The following is a 16754-nucleotide window of genomic DNA, read 5'->3' as shown; positions in this document are numbered from 1 at the left end:
TAATTAACAAGCTGCAAGCGATACGGCCCCAATGGTGATATATGATAGTGGGACAAACGTCGAGTTCTCAGCCACTTCGTCACAGTGAGCATGATAACATGACCTAGGACCTTTTAGCTTTAGCCTCAGTCTGTTAGCATGATAACATGACCTAGGACCTGTTAGCTTTAGCCTCAGTCTGTTAGCATGATAACATGACCTAGGACCTGTTAGCTTTAGCCTCAGTCTGTTAGCATGATAACATGACCTAGGACCTGTTAGCTTTAGCCTCAGTCTGTTAGCATGATAACATGACCTCAGACCTGTTAGCTTTAGCCTCAGTCTGTTAGCATGATATCATGACCTCAGACCTGTTAGCTTTAGCCTCAGTCTGTTAGCATGATATCATGACCTAGGACCTGTTAGCTTTAGCCTCAGTCTGTTAGCATGATAACATGACCTAGGACCTGTTAGCTTTAGCCTCAGTCTGTTAGCATGATAACATGACCTAGGACCTGCTAGCTTTAGCCTCAGTCTGTTAGCATGATAACATGACCTCAGACCTGTTAGCTTTAGCCTCAGTCTGTAAGCATGATAACATGACCTCAGACCTGTTAGCTTTAGCCTCAGTCTGTTAGCATGATATCATGACCTCAGACCTGTTAGCTTTAGCCTCAGTCTGTTAGCATGATAACATGACCTCAGACCTGTTAGCTTTAGCCTTAGTCTGTTAGCATGATATCATGACCTGGGACCTGTTAGCTTTAGCCTCAGTCTGTTAGCATGATAACATGACCTGGGACCTGTTAGCTTTAGCCTCAGTCTGTTAGCATGATAGCATGTATGTAACAGGCTTAGTGAGCAGCTTTAATCATCAGACACTATGTATTTGATGATCATCCTCACTGCTGACAGCAGAGTCAACGATCTGCAGCTGGTTGTTCTGTGGAGTCACATGCTGGCTTCCTCCACTGAACTGCTGCCCCTCATCGAGCACCTCCTCTGGGCCCGATGCCCCCACTGACTCTCCTCTGGGAGTCTGGAGGAAGGAGGATGGCGGGAGGGGGAGAGAGGAGGAGGAGGGAGTGGCTGGAGAATTCCCTGTGAGAAGAAACACATTTTATACTTTTGCTAAACTTCTGGCTGTAGACTGATTAGCGGTTATTGATCAGTGTTTTCTGACCTGCAGCTGAGCAAAGATCTTGGGCTGCAGAGAAGAGAGAGAACTGAAGAGCCGAACAGCTTCAGGAGACAAAGAGTCGCTTCCGTCCACTGCAGACAAAGACATGAGGGTTGGACAGAAGACAGCTGTCCACAGTTACTGACCTGTGGTCAGTGTGCTGCCTCCACCTGTTCAGACACCGTCATGAGTCAAGTCTGCACTCGTTCATGTCGCGATGACAGACAGCAGGTCGCACGGGTCTAACAGAACATGATGGAAGTATGACATGTTGTCAGTGTGTTTTTGGACTCTTCATAGTGTGTCGGCTCAGGACAAGATCCAGATCAAACCAAGTTCAGTTCACGCAGACCTGGAGCAAACTTTCAGCTTCAAGACTCTGATGTTCTGTACTTCAAACCTTAAATCCTCATCAGGAACCATCTCGTCCTCGTCCAAACCTTTCTGTGTCCTTTAAGTTTCACTGTTGACATTCATTATAAACACTGTAAACTCTTCATTCCAGGAGAATTATACTCCGACAGTTTCCACTGACAGCGTCTACAGGAGAATTTGTTGATGCTGAGTCTCTTACAGCCTTTTAACTGGCCTCTTTTAATTACCAACACTTTTGTTAAGCAATGGACTGAACTGATTTAAGTTTTTGTAATTTCTTGAATTGACTAATTAAACTTACTGTTTTTATTTTAAATAATTGACTTTTTCTTGGTATTAGTGATCTTTGTTGTTGTGAACATGAAGTTAGACGTACTGTTGTACTCTATGTGCCCATTGCTGCAGTGACAGCAGTCTCAGGTGTGTTGGATGAATTTGGACCTTTCCCATGACTAATGGAGCCTCTGTGTGGACCAATCAGGAGAGAGTATGTTTCAGCGCTCCAGCCTGTCCTGTGGTGTGATGGTGAGCGTGTCAGCTTGTGTTTCTCATTGTGAGGATCACAGCAGGATGGTGTGTGTGTGTGTGTGTGTGTGTGTGTGTGTGTGTGTGTGTTACCTCCTGCAGGAGTCAGTGTCAGTGTGACAGTCTTCATCAGAGGGTGTCTACTCTCTTCTGTCCACTAGAGGGAGACACATTCACTTCAGACCACAGAAACACTTTGACCTTCTTCACACACAGCTGATCCCCGACCTGTTTCGAACCATGGACCATTTTTACTTCGAGGTGTTTTGTGTCCTGGTCAAAGTAAAGGTTCAGTTCTAAGTCAAGCCCGGTTCAGACAACGTGACACCAGCCTGATAGCAGCTGGACTGACAGAGTCAGTTTGATGGTTTTACCCCTGCAGCGTCCAACAGACAGACAAGCAGGTGCGTGTGTGTGTGCATGTGTGTGTGTGAGAGAGAGTGTGTGTTAGTGTGTGTGTGTGTGCGTGCATGTGTGTGTGTCTGTGTGTGTGCGTGCGTGCGTGTGTGCATGTGTGTGTGTGAGAGAGTGTGTGTTAGTGTGTGTGCGTGCGTGTGTGTGTGCATGTGTGTGTGTGAGAGAGTGTGTGTTAGTGTGTGTGCGTGCGTGCGTGTGTGCATGTGTGTGTGTGAGAGTGTGTGTTAGTGTGTGTGCGTGCGTGTGCATGTGTGTGTCTGTGTGTGTGTGTTAGTGTGCTAGTGTGTGTGTGTGTGTGTGTCAGACCTCAGCAGAGCTGCTGCTCAGACCCAGGGCCCTCTGGGACTCATGGATGTGGTTTTTGATGTCGTTGACGGTGGGGAAGTATCTCAGGTTGTGTCTCTCTGGGAGGTCGTCACATTTAAAGAGCTCCTTCTCCACAAAATTCCTGAGACACACAAACAACACACAACACACTACACACACAACGTCAACACACGTGTGGCGGTCAGAGGGCGGGGCCAGGTGTTCCTACCTGAGCTGTTTGCGGATGCTGTAGACTTGATGATGACCCGCTGCCACCAGCTGCCTGATCCTCTCAGCCACCTGCGGGTGGAGGCGAGACCGGATGACTCCGTCCTGATGGGGAGGGAACTGTTAGCATGCTGCTAATAGAGGGATGCTAACAACAAACTGTCAACTGTCAATTAAAACAATCAATAATCAGATGTTCAGGCAGACAAACAGACAAACTGGACATGTTGAGCTCCACCATCAGTTCAGACTCCTGGATCTTCCTCAAGGATCCCTTTAGTTCCCTCAAGAACTGATAAAACCTCCTCAAGGACTCCTGGAACCTGCACAAGGACCTCTAAATTTTTTAAAGGATTCCTGTAACCTCCTTGAGACCTACTAACATTTCACCCAAGGACCCCTCCTCTCTCTACTCAAGGATTCCTGGATCTTCCTCAAGGAACTCCAAAACCTCTTCAGCAACTTCATAAACCTTCTCAAAAACCCATCCTGGATGACATTCAATCATTCAGTGACCCCTAGAACTTCCTGAAGGATTCCTTGAGCCTTCACAAAGAATCCTGGAACTTCCTCAAAAACCCTCTAGAACCAGAACCTCCACATCCTCCTTGAAAGTTCTCAAGGACCTTATAAGTTGGACCAGTAACCAGCTCCCTAAAGGACTACTAGAGCATTCTTTATGGCTCCTTGAACGACCTCAAGGACTCCTTGATTTTTCTTCAAGCACAATTTAACCCCTCTCAAGGACCCTAAGCATTTTTACAAACTCTTCAAGGAACTCTTTCAATGGTTTCTAACCTTCTCAAGGACCCCTTAATGGTTTATAATTGAAAGTGTGTGACTCCTCAGACTTCCTCAAGAAGTCCTGGACAAGAAGTCCTGGACAAGAAGTCCTGGACAAGAAGTCCTGGACTCTGTTCAAGGACTTTTTAAAATCATGTGAACTCTCAGTCTTACTGCTCTCTCCTACCTGCTCTGCTGCCTCCTCCATCATTTTCTCCTCCTCCTCCTCCTCTGGCTGGGTGGGGGGAGGGGTGAGGTCAGGGGGAGGCGGGGGGATGGGGGGCGTGTCCATGGTGTGGTACAGGTGAGCCCTCTCTGTGGGGAGCTGCAGGTAAAACCTACAGAGACAGATGCAGGTTAAGATGCTGATGTGTGTGTGGCTGCTGAGCTCGAGCTGCAGGTGTTCGTGTTGCACCTGATGACCCCTCCTGCCTCCAGGTTCTGGTTCTTCAGACTCTGAAAGGCCTTCTCCTGGTCCTGTCTCACCACCTTCCTGTCTGCCGTCGGCTCTGTGAGGACCCTGAACTCTGGAAACTTTCGAACTTTCTTGATGTAGATCCTGAAACAGACGACAGTCACTGTGGACCCTCGCGGCTCAGAGACCGGGACGCTCGAGGAGTCCTTGTCCCGCGTGTGCAGTTTACATGGCGGGACAGGTAGCTCTGTACGAGAGCTCAGCGGTGTGTTCGGAGCTCTTGTTTGACTGCAGTCCTTTCCTGCGAGGTCCGAACTGACACTCCATCACAACCGCTCTGCTGCCTGAAACACAGCGAGCAGCCGACCGACATCATTTATTTCTTTTCCTGTGCTCACTGTGTGTTTCCTTCCCTCCTCTTCCCTCATTCGTCCTTCCTCCCTCTCTGTCTGAACTTCCTGTCACAGTTTCTCCATGAACTGATCTGTTCTTCTTTGGTTTTATGGTCCTTCCGTTTGTCAGTTTGTGCTACAGGACACATTATTTTACATCCTTAAACATGTGGTTTGACAGTCCTGAACTATTTCTCCATATTGTAGTACTGTGAAGTACATGTAGTAGTGCATGTAGTGGTACTGTAATTTTGAGGAATTCTTACTTTTACTTGCATTTTTGCAGCTTACTTATACTTCTACTCCACTACATCTAAGAGGTGAATATTGTACTTTTTACTCGACTACATTTGTCTGACAGCTTTAGTTACTCTTCAGATTCCTTCCTGTCCAGTGAAAAGCTCGTATCTCCACATGTGTTGATGTTGAATGTTTGTGATAAACTGAAGGATGAAGTTTTCCTTCATGTCTTCTTCAGCTAAATAAACTGTTTAAAAGCCTCTTGGATCAGCTGAAAATGCTTCGTCACAAAGCTGAAAACAGGCTGTTTTTCTGAGATACGAGGTTCTCACAGGACAAACACATGATGATCTTCTAGAATATGATGCATCGCTGCAGATTAAACCAGCCGACAGGATATAAAGTAGTTCAAACATCCACATTAATGCAGCAGGAATATTAATCCACAAACATCAGAGATGATGAGAAACACTGACAGGAACATTTACTGATACACCAACACTCTGAGTACTTTAACTACGTTCTGCTGATAGTACTTAAATACTTATATAAGTTAATTCACAACAAATCAAAGAGGAGAGGCTTCATCAGTCAGAAACAACCGGCGCGGTACCGACCTGTATTGACGAATGGGATGCCGTCATAGGGCACGTACTGAGACCTCCACATCAGTCTGGTTGCTGGTTTGTCCACAGACGAGACTGACGAGTCCCGGAGACGCAACCGGTCTGCTGCTTGTGGAGCAACAGGATGGCCTCCAGCTCCGCCTCCGACCAGCAGAAACCTCTGTAGGAATCTCCCAACTTCTACTGACACCAGAGGAGGAGGAGGGCCTGTCTGACACATTCATGACGAACGAACACGTACAGACTGTCTGTTCACACTAACCTGAGCGTCAAGCAGTCTCAGAGCCCAGCTGGGGGCGCTGGAGGGCAGCGGCTTCAGCTGAGCGGAAACATCCAGACTGCTGAAAGCAGCACACACAGGTTCAACACAGACTGACACACACTCTAATAATTACTTTAAACTAAACTCCTTGTGATGATGTCACATCCTGAGACCACAGGTGAGCAGTGAAAACACGTCACATGATGTCACATCCTGAGAGCACAGGTGAGCAGTGAAAACACATCACATGAGCACTTCCTGAATGACCAGCATGAGATGCATTGTGGGATACGGAGGCTGTTGAAGGAGGCGGAGTCTGAAATGAGTCAAACGACCTGGCCGCTGCTGTCTGCTCACTTCTGCTGGAGTCAGTTACCATGGTTACCGGGATGTTAACAACAGCACCTACAGACACAAATCCATAATTAGTAACTTTAACTGACATTACAGAGGTCTGATGACATCGTCGTCTTCCCCTCCAATCACAATCCTCCCAGTACAGCTACCTGCTGGACCGATCACAGCCAGCTGGGACCCTGAGAGCTGAATGGACGGGACGACAAACACCTCTCTGCCCTCTGACTGGCCCATCACGATCACCTGACATGAAACACAGAAAAACTGCTGAACTGTAACAAATGATGTGAAAACGGATCTGAAATAAAGATCACTCACCACGCGTTCAGGTGTCTGACCTCGCCGCTCCACGATGATCAGCTGACGGTGACGCGTCGCTGAGGGCGGAGCTGGCAGCTGTGATGTCACCCAGGTGTCAGCAGCTGGATCAGAGGGGGCTGGGCCAGCCGCAGGAGGAGGAGGAGGAATGTTTGTTTCTGTGGTCACAGTGACTGCTGGCGATGGGCGGGGCCAGTCGCCTTGAGGGATGGGATTTAGTGCAGCACCTGTTTCAGGTGAGACAGGGGAGGAGACGGCGCCAAGCAGGTCTGATCCAGGATCTGCAGACTGGAGTGACAAGTCAAAAGCTAGACCACAGATTAACTGACAGCTCGAGTCAAACTGACAGACAGATGTGATGTTTGTGTTTACAGACAGAGCCTGGAAACTGTCCGAGCCCAAACCCACTGTGTGTTTCTCCTGAACCTCCTGGTTGTGCTTTGTTCTGTTCTCATAAATACGCAGAAAGAAACTGAACTGTCAGAGTCAGACAGGGAGTTTTGTTCTGGGTTCACACATACAGATGTTTGGAATCAGAAAACTTGGTTTTGGTGGATTCAGAGTCAGAACGTGAGAAGGCAGATACGTGTTTTTGTAATAAAGCACGTTTATTAAAGGCTTTTTACCCTGAATCATCCACTCGAGTGTATGAAGGGGATATTTTAGACCACGTTGTCTTTGGAGATATTAAATAAAAATCTTTTCATTTTATGGCAAAATGAATTGAAAACAGGCTAATGTCTAAAAACTGAAGATAAACAGTGTCTGCAGTCACATGAAGGTCTATTAAAGGAAGTATGTTCCACCTTAAAACAACATGTGATTGACATCTGAAGGCCCCGTCTGTGGCCTCAGTAGATTCTCTCTGACCTGAACATTCCTATTCTTCGCCTCCATGTACTCACATCGCTCTTCCTCATCTGTTCAGGTTCAGGACTGCTGACGTCATTGTCTCTGTGGGTACTCGTCTCCATGGTAACTGTAGGAGCCAAAATGTATGGTTTCTTTATGAGTTTGATTTATGTTTTGTCCACTGGGTGGCGCATAAAAGTTAACCTTCCGTCAAGTATTTAGGTAGGAACCATCTGTTGTTGTTTAGGCGTCCTACCCGGAAGGGCAAAGGGTTTTGACCGCTACACCGCTACGCGCCACACCTCTACACCGGTACACTGATACGCTACGCTACGGCAAAGCTAAGCGCTATGTTGGTTCACTGTTGTTGATTTCGGCTTGTGACTACGGTGTGTAACCTGATGTTGGACTCGTAAAATAAATGGATCACCATTGACTCAAAAAGTACCGTCGATTTATTTCGGTTCACAGTAAGTCACAGTGTAGTTAGCAAATAGCCTCAGGTAAGATCTAGCGCATCAGCCTAGCCACCACCTGCGTCAGTGACGCCTCAGTAGTTCCGTATCAGAACAGAACTCCTTTAATATCAGTCAATACCCCGCCACTGTTTGTAATTAGTTCGCACGTCGGAGTCTTCTGCGCTTGTGGAATTAGGAGCATGAAGAGCTGTTTTCGTTGTGGATTTATTGTTTGGATTCGTCAGCTACTGACAAGGAGCTTCGTTTGACGGGGAAACCATACATCGGAGCACAACAACCAGCTGATGACTGCAAGGCGCCCGACGAAAGGTATTTGTAGCGCTACAATCTTTAATGGCCAATTAAATCTTTTGTTTATTTTGTGCGCACACAGTACCCGGGTACAAACACAACACATGTATTAAATGCCGGCAGACATTTGACTTTGGAAATCGTGCGTCGTTTGGACTGAGTGACTTTGCGTGCGTTGCGTTATTGACTTTCACATCGCTTTTTTTGTACATCGAACTATCGTCCTTTTTCATCCAACTCTTGCTATAATGGATCGGTGTGATAAACCAACAGCTACTAAGCCTAGTAGTGTTGTTAGTGGCGTTGATCAGCAAAGTAGGCGTGCAAACGCACTTGCTGATAAACTGTTGGCTTTACAGACGGACAGAAAGGTAAAATTGGACAATGCAAGCGCATTTAGGAAATCAATGGACGGTTTAAAACATGACATTCCTCAGTAACAAAACGCTCTGAAATGTTTGGTGGAAAATTGTAAAGATGCAAAACGCATTCATGAGTCATTGTTAAGTTTATTAACTGTTGAAGAAAAAGAAAGGCATGATGTTTGGTTTAAAGCAAAAATGATTCCAAATAATGATGTTATCTGTGAAACTAAGGTTTTTCTGACAATGGGTTCTGAAAATGTTCACACTGATTTGTCTACTGCTTTGAATGCCAATGCTGATGCAGGTGTTCCTGTGAATGTAAATGGTGATGCTGAAGCTGCACATGAAAATGTTGATTATGGTACTGGTATTAATCCAATTGACAGTGTTTCTAATGTGGGTAGTAGAAGGTCACACAAAACTGGTTGTAGTGGTAGGTCGAGCACAAGCCAAGCCAGGGTGCTGGCGAAAGCGGACAGAGCAGCGCTTCTTGCTCGTCAAGCTGCTTTAAAGGAGAAGCATGCAATTGAGGAGCAGGAGCAACAGCTGAGGAGGAGAAAGGAGCAGCTTGATCTGAGTTGGCTGCGTCAGAGGCTAAATTAGCCGTGCTGCATGCCTCAGACAGAAGGAGTCACTCAGCAGCGCGCTCTGATGGCATGAGCTCATATCTGCATGAGGAAAAGGGGAAAGTGGCTAACCTTAATCCCAATGCAATGGAATTTCAACCTGGCCCACCACAGCAAACACAATACGTGGCCACCAAAGGCCCACTACCACCTGACAACATACTGTCAGCAGAGGTGTGCAGAAAGCAAACTGAGCAGTGGTGCAACGATGTACTGAAACCGCAACACGCTATCATTCAGCTACAACATGGAACATTACATGGAGCACATCAACAGCATGTGATGGCTGCACAACCACTTCCTACCAATAATGCATCCAATACAACACACTTACCTGAGTTACTGGATATATTGCAAAGGCAGAATGACATCACAGCCGCCCTGGTTCATGAACAGCGCATCTCATCTCTACCATCAAGAGAGATACCGGTGTTCGATGGGGACCCTATCCAGTTTCGACCATTTATGAAGGCTTTTGAACAGGGTGTGGAGAGTAAGGCTGGAAAAGGAGATTGCCTGTACTATCTAGAGCAGTTTACCAGAGGTCAGCCACAGGAATTGGTACGCAGCTGCCAGCATATGGCGCCACAGCGTGGCTATGTAGTGGCAAAGGGCCTCCTCACTGAACATTTTGGCAATCCATACAAGTTGGCAACAGCCTACATGAAGAAGGCTTTGGCCTGGCAAGCTATTAAAGCAGAAGATGTGAAGTCACTGCAGGCCTACTCATTGTTTTTACGTGGCTGCTGTAATGTTATGCAGGAACTGAGCTATGTGCAGGAGCTGGATATGCCTGTAAATATGAGGACCATTCTCTCAAGGCTGCCATTTAAATTGAGAGAGCATATCTTTGACCTGGTGCAGTTCATTGAACGGCGTGTCAAAATTCTGTCTGACCCCCTTGTTCGGCGATATTCAGGATCCACCCTCTGCCTCATCTATGACAAGGCCGCCATCAAAGTCACAGCCCAGGGGCAATGTAAAGGGAAACATTGTTGCTGCTGTAACATCAACGGATGTGTCTGATGATGGCAAGGACCAGTCGCAAGATGTGGATGAAGTGAAATGCCTGTGCTGTGATCGTCGCCATCTGGTGGAAGAATGCAGGCATTTCAGAGGCAAGAAGCACAAGGACAAAATTCTCCTCTTGAGGCAAAAGGGAGTTTGTTTCGCCTGTTTACGCCCTGGACATATGAGCAAGGACTGTGAGCGCTTGACATGTCAAACCTGTGGAAAGACTCATCCAACTGCGCTTCATATTAAACAGCAACAGACCCCAGGACAGTCAAAGGATTCTGCTGACATCCAGCAGTCCTCCAGTGAAACATGTGGGCATACAGGGGCCGGTAGAGACCAATGTGTATTGTCCATTCTGCCTGTGAAGTTGAAGTCTGCAAAGGGAAGTCGCATTATAACAACATATGCCTTCCTGGACCCTGGTAGCTCAGCTACATTTTGCTCAGAACACCTCATGCAAAAACTCAGTGTCACAGGCAAAAGGACCAGCTTCCTGTTGAGGACAATGGGGCATGAAAAGGTCGTTCCTGCATACGCCCTGTCTGGGCTAGAGGTGTCAGAGGTGGACAGTAACAACTTCTATCCCCTACCTGAAGTCTTCACACAAAAGGAAATGCCTGTCACTGTGGAGAACATGATCACATCTGAGGATCTGGCTAGGTGGCCCTACCTGTCGAAGGTGCGCATCCCAAGCGTGAAGGCGAATGTTGATTTGTTGATTGGCACCAACGTACCCAGGGTATTAGAGCCCTGGGAGGTCATCAACAGCTGCGACAATGGGCCCTATGCCATTAAGACCGTGTTGGGATGGGTAGTCAATGGCCCACTGAGTGGAAGCAGTGGCGCACCAGTACCCTCCGCCACAGTGAACCGCATCTCTCTTCAAACACTTGAACAAATGCTTGTGAGTCAATACAACCACGACTTCAATGAAAAGACTGTGGAGGATAAGGAAATGTCTAGAGGTGACATTCAGTTTATGGAGACCATGGATCAATCAGCAAAGCTGCAGGATGGAAAGTACTGCCTGAAGTTGCCTTTCAGGAAGAAAGAGGTGTCTTTGCCCAACAACATCGCCGTGGTGAAGCAGAGGATGCAGGGCCTGAAGAGAAGGTTCCTCAATAGCCAAGGCTTGCAACAGGAGTATGCTGAATATGTGAATGGCCTTATCAGCAACACCTATGCAGAACCCGTGCCACTGCAGAAGCTTCAAGGCGAACCTGGTAGAGTCTGGTACATTCCCCATCACTCAGTCCACCACCCAAGGAAAGGTACCCTTCAGGTCGTGTTCGACTGTGGTGCCACCTACCAAGGAGCGTGCTTAAACAAAGAGCTGCTTCAGGGGCCTAACCTCACAAGCTCATTATTGGGCGTCCTGCTACGCTTCAGAGAGGAACCTGTAGCGTTTATGGGTGACATACAGGCAATGTTCCATCAAGTGAAGGTCACAGAGGAAGACAGAGACTTTCTCCGGTTTCTCTGGTGGCCGAATGGAGACATCACTCAGGAGCTTAGGCAATACAGGATGACCGTGCACTTGTTCGGCGCAGTATCCTCGCCGAGCTGTGCTAGCTATGCACTGAGGAAAAATGCTGATGACCACCAGTCTGAGTTCCCCGCCAGTGTATGTCAGTCTGTCAAGGAAAGCTTTTATGTCGACGACTACTTGAAAAGCTGTGCCACAGAAGCAGCTGCCATTCAGACTATCAAGGACTTGACTGCACTGTGCCAGAAGGGAGGCTTCACCCTGGAGAAGTTTGTCAGCAACAGCCGTGGTGTCTTGCAAGCCGTAGCAACAGAAAGAAGGGCTAAGGATCTAAAGGAGCTGGATCTTGACCGTGACAAGCTGCCAGTAGAGAGAGCCAGAAACAGACTCATTCCGATTCAAGATCGAATTGAAGCAACAGGCACTTACCAGACGTGGTATGTTGTCCATCATCAGCTCAGTATATGATCCTCTGGGTTTCCTGGCCCCAGTTACGCTGCCTGCAAGGATGATGCTACAGGAGCTATGCAGGAGAGGATGTGGATGGGATGATTCTTTGCCACCTAACATCTTATGCCAGTGGAACTCATGGTTGGAGGACTTGGACCTGCTCAACACCTTCAAAATACCCAGGTGTGTCAAACCAGCGACGTATGGCAAGGCTGCTCGAGCCCAACTACATCACTTTGCCGACGCCAGCGAAGCTGGATATGGAACCGTGACATACCTGAGGATGTTGAATCAGCAAAATCAAGTACAGGTCTCCTTTCTCCTTGGCAAAGCTAGAGTTACACCACTGAAAGCAGTGACTATTCCCCGGCTTGAACTGACTGCAGCAGTTCTTGCTGTGCGGATGGACTCAATGCTGAAGGAAGAACTGAAGTGGACATTTAAGGATTCTGTCTTTTGGACAGACAGTACTTCAGTCCTCAAATACATCAAGAACGAGGACAAGAGGTTTTACACGTTTGTGGCAAACAGGATCTCAACAATCAGAGAGTCATCAGAACCATGGCAATGGAGGCATGTGTGCTCCAAAGATAATCCAGCTGACGACGCGTTGAGGGGATTGAAGGTGGCAGGCTTCCTGAAGACCAGTAGGTGGTGGACAGGGCCCGCATTTCTTTGGAGGCATGAGGATGACTGGCCTAACAATGCTTTTGATGGTTCCTTGAGTGCTGATGACAAAGAGGTGAAGAGAGAGGCTGCCATGAATGCTATCAATGTGTGCCATGCTGTTACACCAACTGACCAGCTCATTAGTTATTTCTCTGACTGGAAGAGGCTCAAGAGGGCAGCTGCTTGGTTTCTCCGTTTGAATTGGAGAAGGCTCGCTGGAGAAAACAGCTGAAGGGGCCTGTGACAATTCAGTCGAGTGCAACTGATGGCCAAAGTTTCACTGTAACACCCAGGGGTAACATCCTGACGGTAGACGATCTGCTGGAGGCAGAGAATGCAGCCATTCGCTATTGCCAGCAGCAGCAGTTCAAGAAGGAGATTGCTGCACTGTCCTCTGCAAAGGCAGCAGTGAGTCGCCACAGCCCCATATACAAGCTTGACCCAGTCTTGGTCGATGGCCAATTAAGAGTTGGAGGGAGGTTGAGTAGAGGAGCAATGCCTGAGGAGTCCAAACACCCCATTATCCTCTGCAAAGAGCAACCCCTCTCAGCACTCATCCTCAAACATGTTCATCAAAGCCTGGGCCATGCTGGTCGTGCACACACCTTGTCATCAGTGAGAAAAAAGTTCTGGATTGCCAAGGCAAATGCAGCTTTTAGGAAAGTGATCACAGAATGCAGCTTCTGTAGACGTTATAATGGACGTCTCCTGGAACAAAAGATGGCTGATCTTCCAGAGGTGCGGATTCAGCCAGACTTACCCCCCTTCACCAACACTGGGGTAGACTACTTCGGTCCTGTGGAAGTGAGGAAAGGAAGAGGGACTTGCAAGCGGTATGGAGCCATATTTACCTGCTTAGCCAGTAGAGCGATCCATCTGTAGGTGGCAGTTTCCTTGGAGACAGATGCCTGCATCAATGCTCTGAGGCGCTTCATAAGCAGAAGAGGGCAAGTTACTCACCTGATTTCAGATAATGGCACAAATTTCATTGGAGCAGACAGGGAGCTGAGAGAAGCCTTAACTGCGCTCAACCATCGGATTGAAGCAGTCCTGGCACAAGCTGGAATACACTGGAATTTCAACCCGCCAGCAGGCTCACATCATGGTGGCGTCTGGGAGAGGATGATCCGCATGGTGAGAAGGGTCCTAAGTTCAGTGCTACGTCAGCAGACGCTGGATGATGACACTTTGCATACTTTGTTGTGTGAGGCGGAAGCCATTTTGAATGACAGGCCGCTTACCAAGTTCTCTGATGACCCAACCGATCTGGAACCGCTCACACCCAATCACCTGCTCTTGCTGAAAGGAAAGCCCGCTATGACACCAGGAGTCTTTGAGCCTCATGACCAGTATGTCAAACGAAGATGGAGACAAGTGCAATATATTGCTGATTTGTTCTGGAAGAGATGGGTCAGAGAATATTTGCCTTTGCTTCAAGAACGACAAAGATGGCATGGGAAGAAGAGGAGCTTGAAAACTGGAGACATTGTTATCATGGATGCCTCTGCCCCTCGTGGATCTTGGCCAATTGCGAGGGTGCTTGAGGTATTTCCTGATAGGCAGGGCCTGGTACGATCTGTCAGGTTGCAGACAAAATCTAACACCGTTGAAAGACCTGTGACCAAACTCTGCTTAGTTCATGGGGTATGATTATAAATGTGTTATTACATTGTGCTTATCACTTGGTGTTTTGCTACATTTTGGTTCCTTTTTTTTGTTTTATTTTGAATTGTTGTGTCTGCCTGCCATCAACAATTAGGGGCCGGTGTGTAGGAGCCAAAATCTATGGTTTCTTTATGAGTTTCATTTATGTTTTGTCCACTGGGTGGCGCATAAAAATTAACCTTCCGTCAGGTATGTAGGTGTTGTTGGTTAGGCGTCCTACCCGGAAGGGCAAAGGGTTTTGACCGCTACACCGCTACGCGCCACACCTCTACACCGGTACACCGATACGCTACGCTACGGCAAAGCTAAGCGCTATGTTGGTTCACTGTTGTTGATTTCGGCTTGTGACTACGGTGTGTAACCTGATGTTGGACTCGTAAAATAAATGGATCACCATTGACTCAAAAAGTACCGTCGTTTTATTTCGGATCACAGTAAGTCACAGTGTAGTTAGCAAATAGCCTCAGGTAAGATCTAGCGCGTCAGCCTAGCCACCACCCGCGTCAGTGACGCCTCAGTAGTTCCGTATCAGAACAGAACTCCTTTAATAGTAACTGCCCCAGAGTCACCTGTGGGACATCTCCTTCACTGAAAACACAAAGCTCATGATTTTCATTCACATCTGCAAAAATGATTTAAATTCTTAAATAAATCTGCTTTAGAGAACAATGTACAGAACAAACAAGGCTGAGTACGCTCTGTCCACCTCCACCTGCACCTCCACCTACACCTGCACCTCCACCTGCACCTCCATTCAGCTGTTCTTAGTATATTTTATTGTCTTGGTATATTTTTATTGCATTTACGCATATTGTTGCTGCATGTTATTTTATTTTATTCTATTATTATCTTTACTTTATTTTATCATCTTTCTCATTATCTTTCTTTCTAACTCGGCGGTTGTACATGTCCAACAATCCTTTATGTTGTATGTTTGGGGGGGGCAGTGACCAATTTAGACAGTAAAATTAAAACTGCTGACAGTAGTTCAGTTTTAGGTCTCAGTTGTTTCCAGAAGATGTTAAATATATTTCTGCTTGTTGTACCAGAGGAAGGGCTGACTTCACTCTGACTTTAAAACCCTTTAAATCTGAAATAATGATGTTAGAAATGAACACTGAACCTTTCAAACGTTTCAGACTCGTTCATCTTTAATTCGCCATGACGGGCTGCCGGGTTAGCATTAAGCTAACAGTGAGCTACATGACGCTGTTCGGTTAGCATCGCGCTAGCAGCTGTGAGCTCCTCTCTGCTGCCTCACAGCCCGAGAACTGACGATACTCAGCCGACCGAAACATCCAGATCAGCCAGGAAAACGAAAACGAGTCCAGTCGACCTCGTGTTCGGTCTGTCGCCTCCCTCCGCTTCCGCTCACAACAAACACAATCGCTTTTTTTTCGGCAGGGACCGACTGTCTGCTGTTTGACCCTGTGAGGACACCGTCATTTGGGAGCAGTCGTACTCTCTGATTATTTCCACTGGGCGGTGCTGTTGTCGCTTAAATGAGCATCACCGCTTCAAACGCTATTCACAAATCCAGCTGTTTGAATCTTTCCTTCATCACAACGTGCGAATGCTGAAGATGATAAAAAGTGGATTGAAAAAATTCCCTCTTCACTTCGGGATTCTCTTACACCGACTGATTCTTACCCAACGAATGTCACAACTAAAAAATCAAGCTATTTCTTATTTTGCTGCTGACTCTCAAATGAACAGACATTAGAGATTAAAACAGGATTCACTCTCATACCGCAGCAGCAGCTGTTAGCCGGTGATGTTCAGGTCACACCAAACTCACGGTTTCATTAAATGTTCATGAATTAGAATGGTCCACTGTTCAGGCTGACATCCCATGAACCCAGAGCTGTTTCAGCATGTCTCACACACCAGCGCCTTAGAAATAATGACACATCAAACTCCTGATGAACAAATATGAGTTTAACAGTGAACAGAGCCTTGAATTGAACTATAAAACAGGTCAGAATTATTTTAAAAAATGAAATTCCAAAGAACATCTAATAATCCGACACACCATCAGATACACATACCCAATACCTAATAATGCACCAACAGATGGGAAGATGGGAAGGCTCCACTCGTTAATACAGTAAGTCTCTTAGGAGGGGCCCACTATTCAGTTTGGCATTTGTCTTTGTGTGTTTTAAAAACTACAAACACTATTTCTACAGAGACACATACGAAGGTTCAAAGAACTAACTAAAGCACGTGTTCATACTTAATGCATCTTATTGCTCAGTCCAGCACCATTCCCACAATTTTACTTAAAACTGTTATTGTAATCATTATAATACTAGAATTACTACTACAACCATGAAAAAAACTATTACTAGTCTACTTTGTAATTTAGAAGTAAGCAGCACATTAGATGTAACAGCAGAAAACATAAATATAAATAATATAAATCTAAATAAAACACCTTGACACAATGAA

The 16754-nt window shown here is 46.7% G+C and overlaps 1 protein-coding gene across 1 annotated transcript; it reads right to left on the bottom strand.

Annotated features, from left to right (window-relative positions):
• Positions 1–1147: 1147 nt before the first annotated feature.
• LOC121615728 (calcium-responsive transcription factor-like) lies at positions 1148–7377 on the bottom strand. The gene is given in 15 exon segments (XM_041950096.1): positions 1148–1251; positions 2153–2216; positions 2783–2924; positions 3012–3115; positions 3334–3345; positions 3981–4131; positions 4209–4352; positions 4438–4552; positions 5458–5538; positions 5541–5646; positions 5729–5807; positions 6177–6328; positions 6404–6691; positions 6776–6880; positions 7309–7377. Coding segments are annotated over 15 exon segments (1716 nt in total).
• Between the last annotated feature and the right edge of the window lie 9377 nt (positions 7378–16754).

This window comes from Chelmon rostratus, chromosome 13 (genome assembly GCF_017976325.1).
Source record: "Chelmon rostratus isolate fCheRos1 chromosome 13, fCheRos1.pri, whole genome shotgun sequence".
Taxonomy (NCBI): domain Eukaryota; kingdom Metazoa; phylum Chordata; class Actinopteri; order Chaetodontiformes; family Chaetodontidae; genus Chelmon; species Chelmon rostratus.
This window is presented reverse-complemented; position numbering and strand designations above follow the sequence as displayed.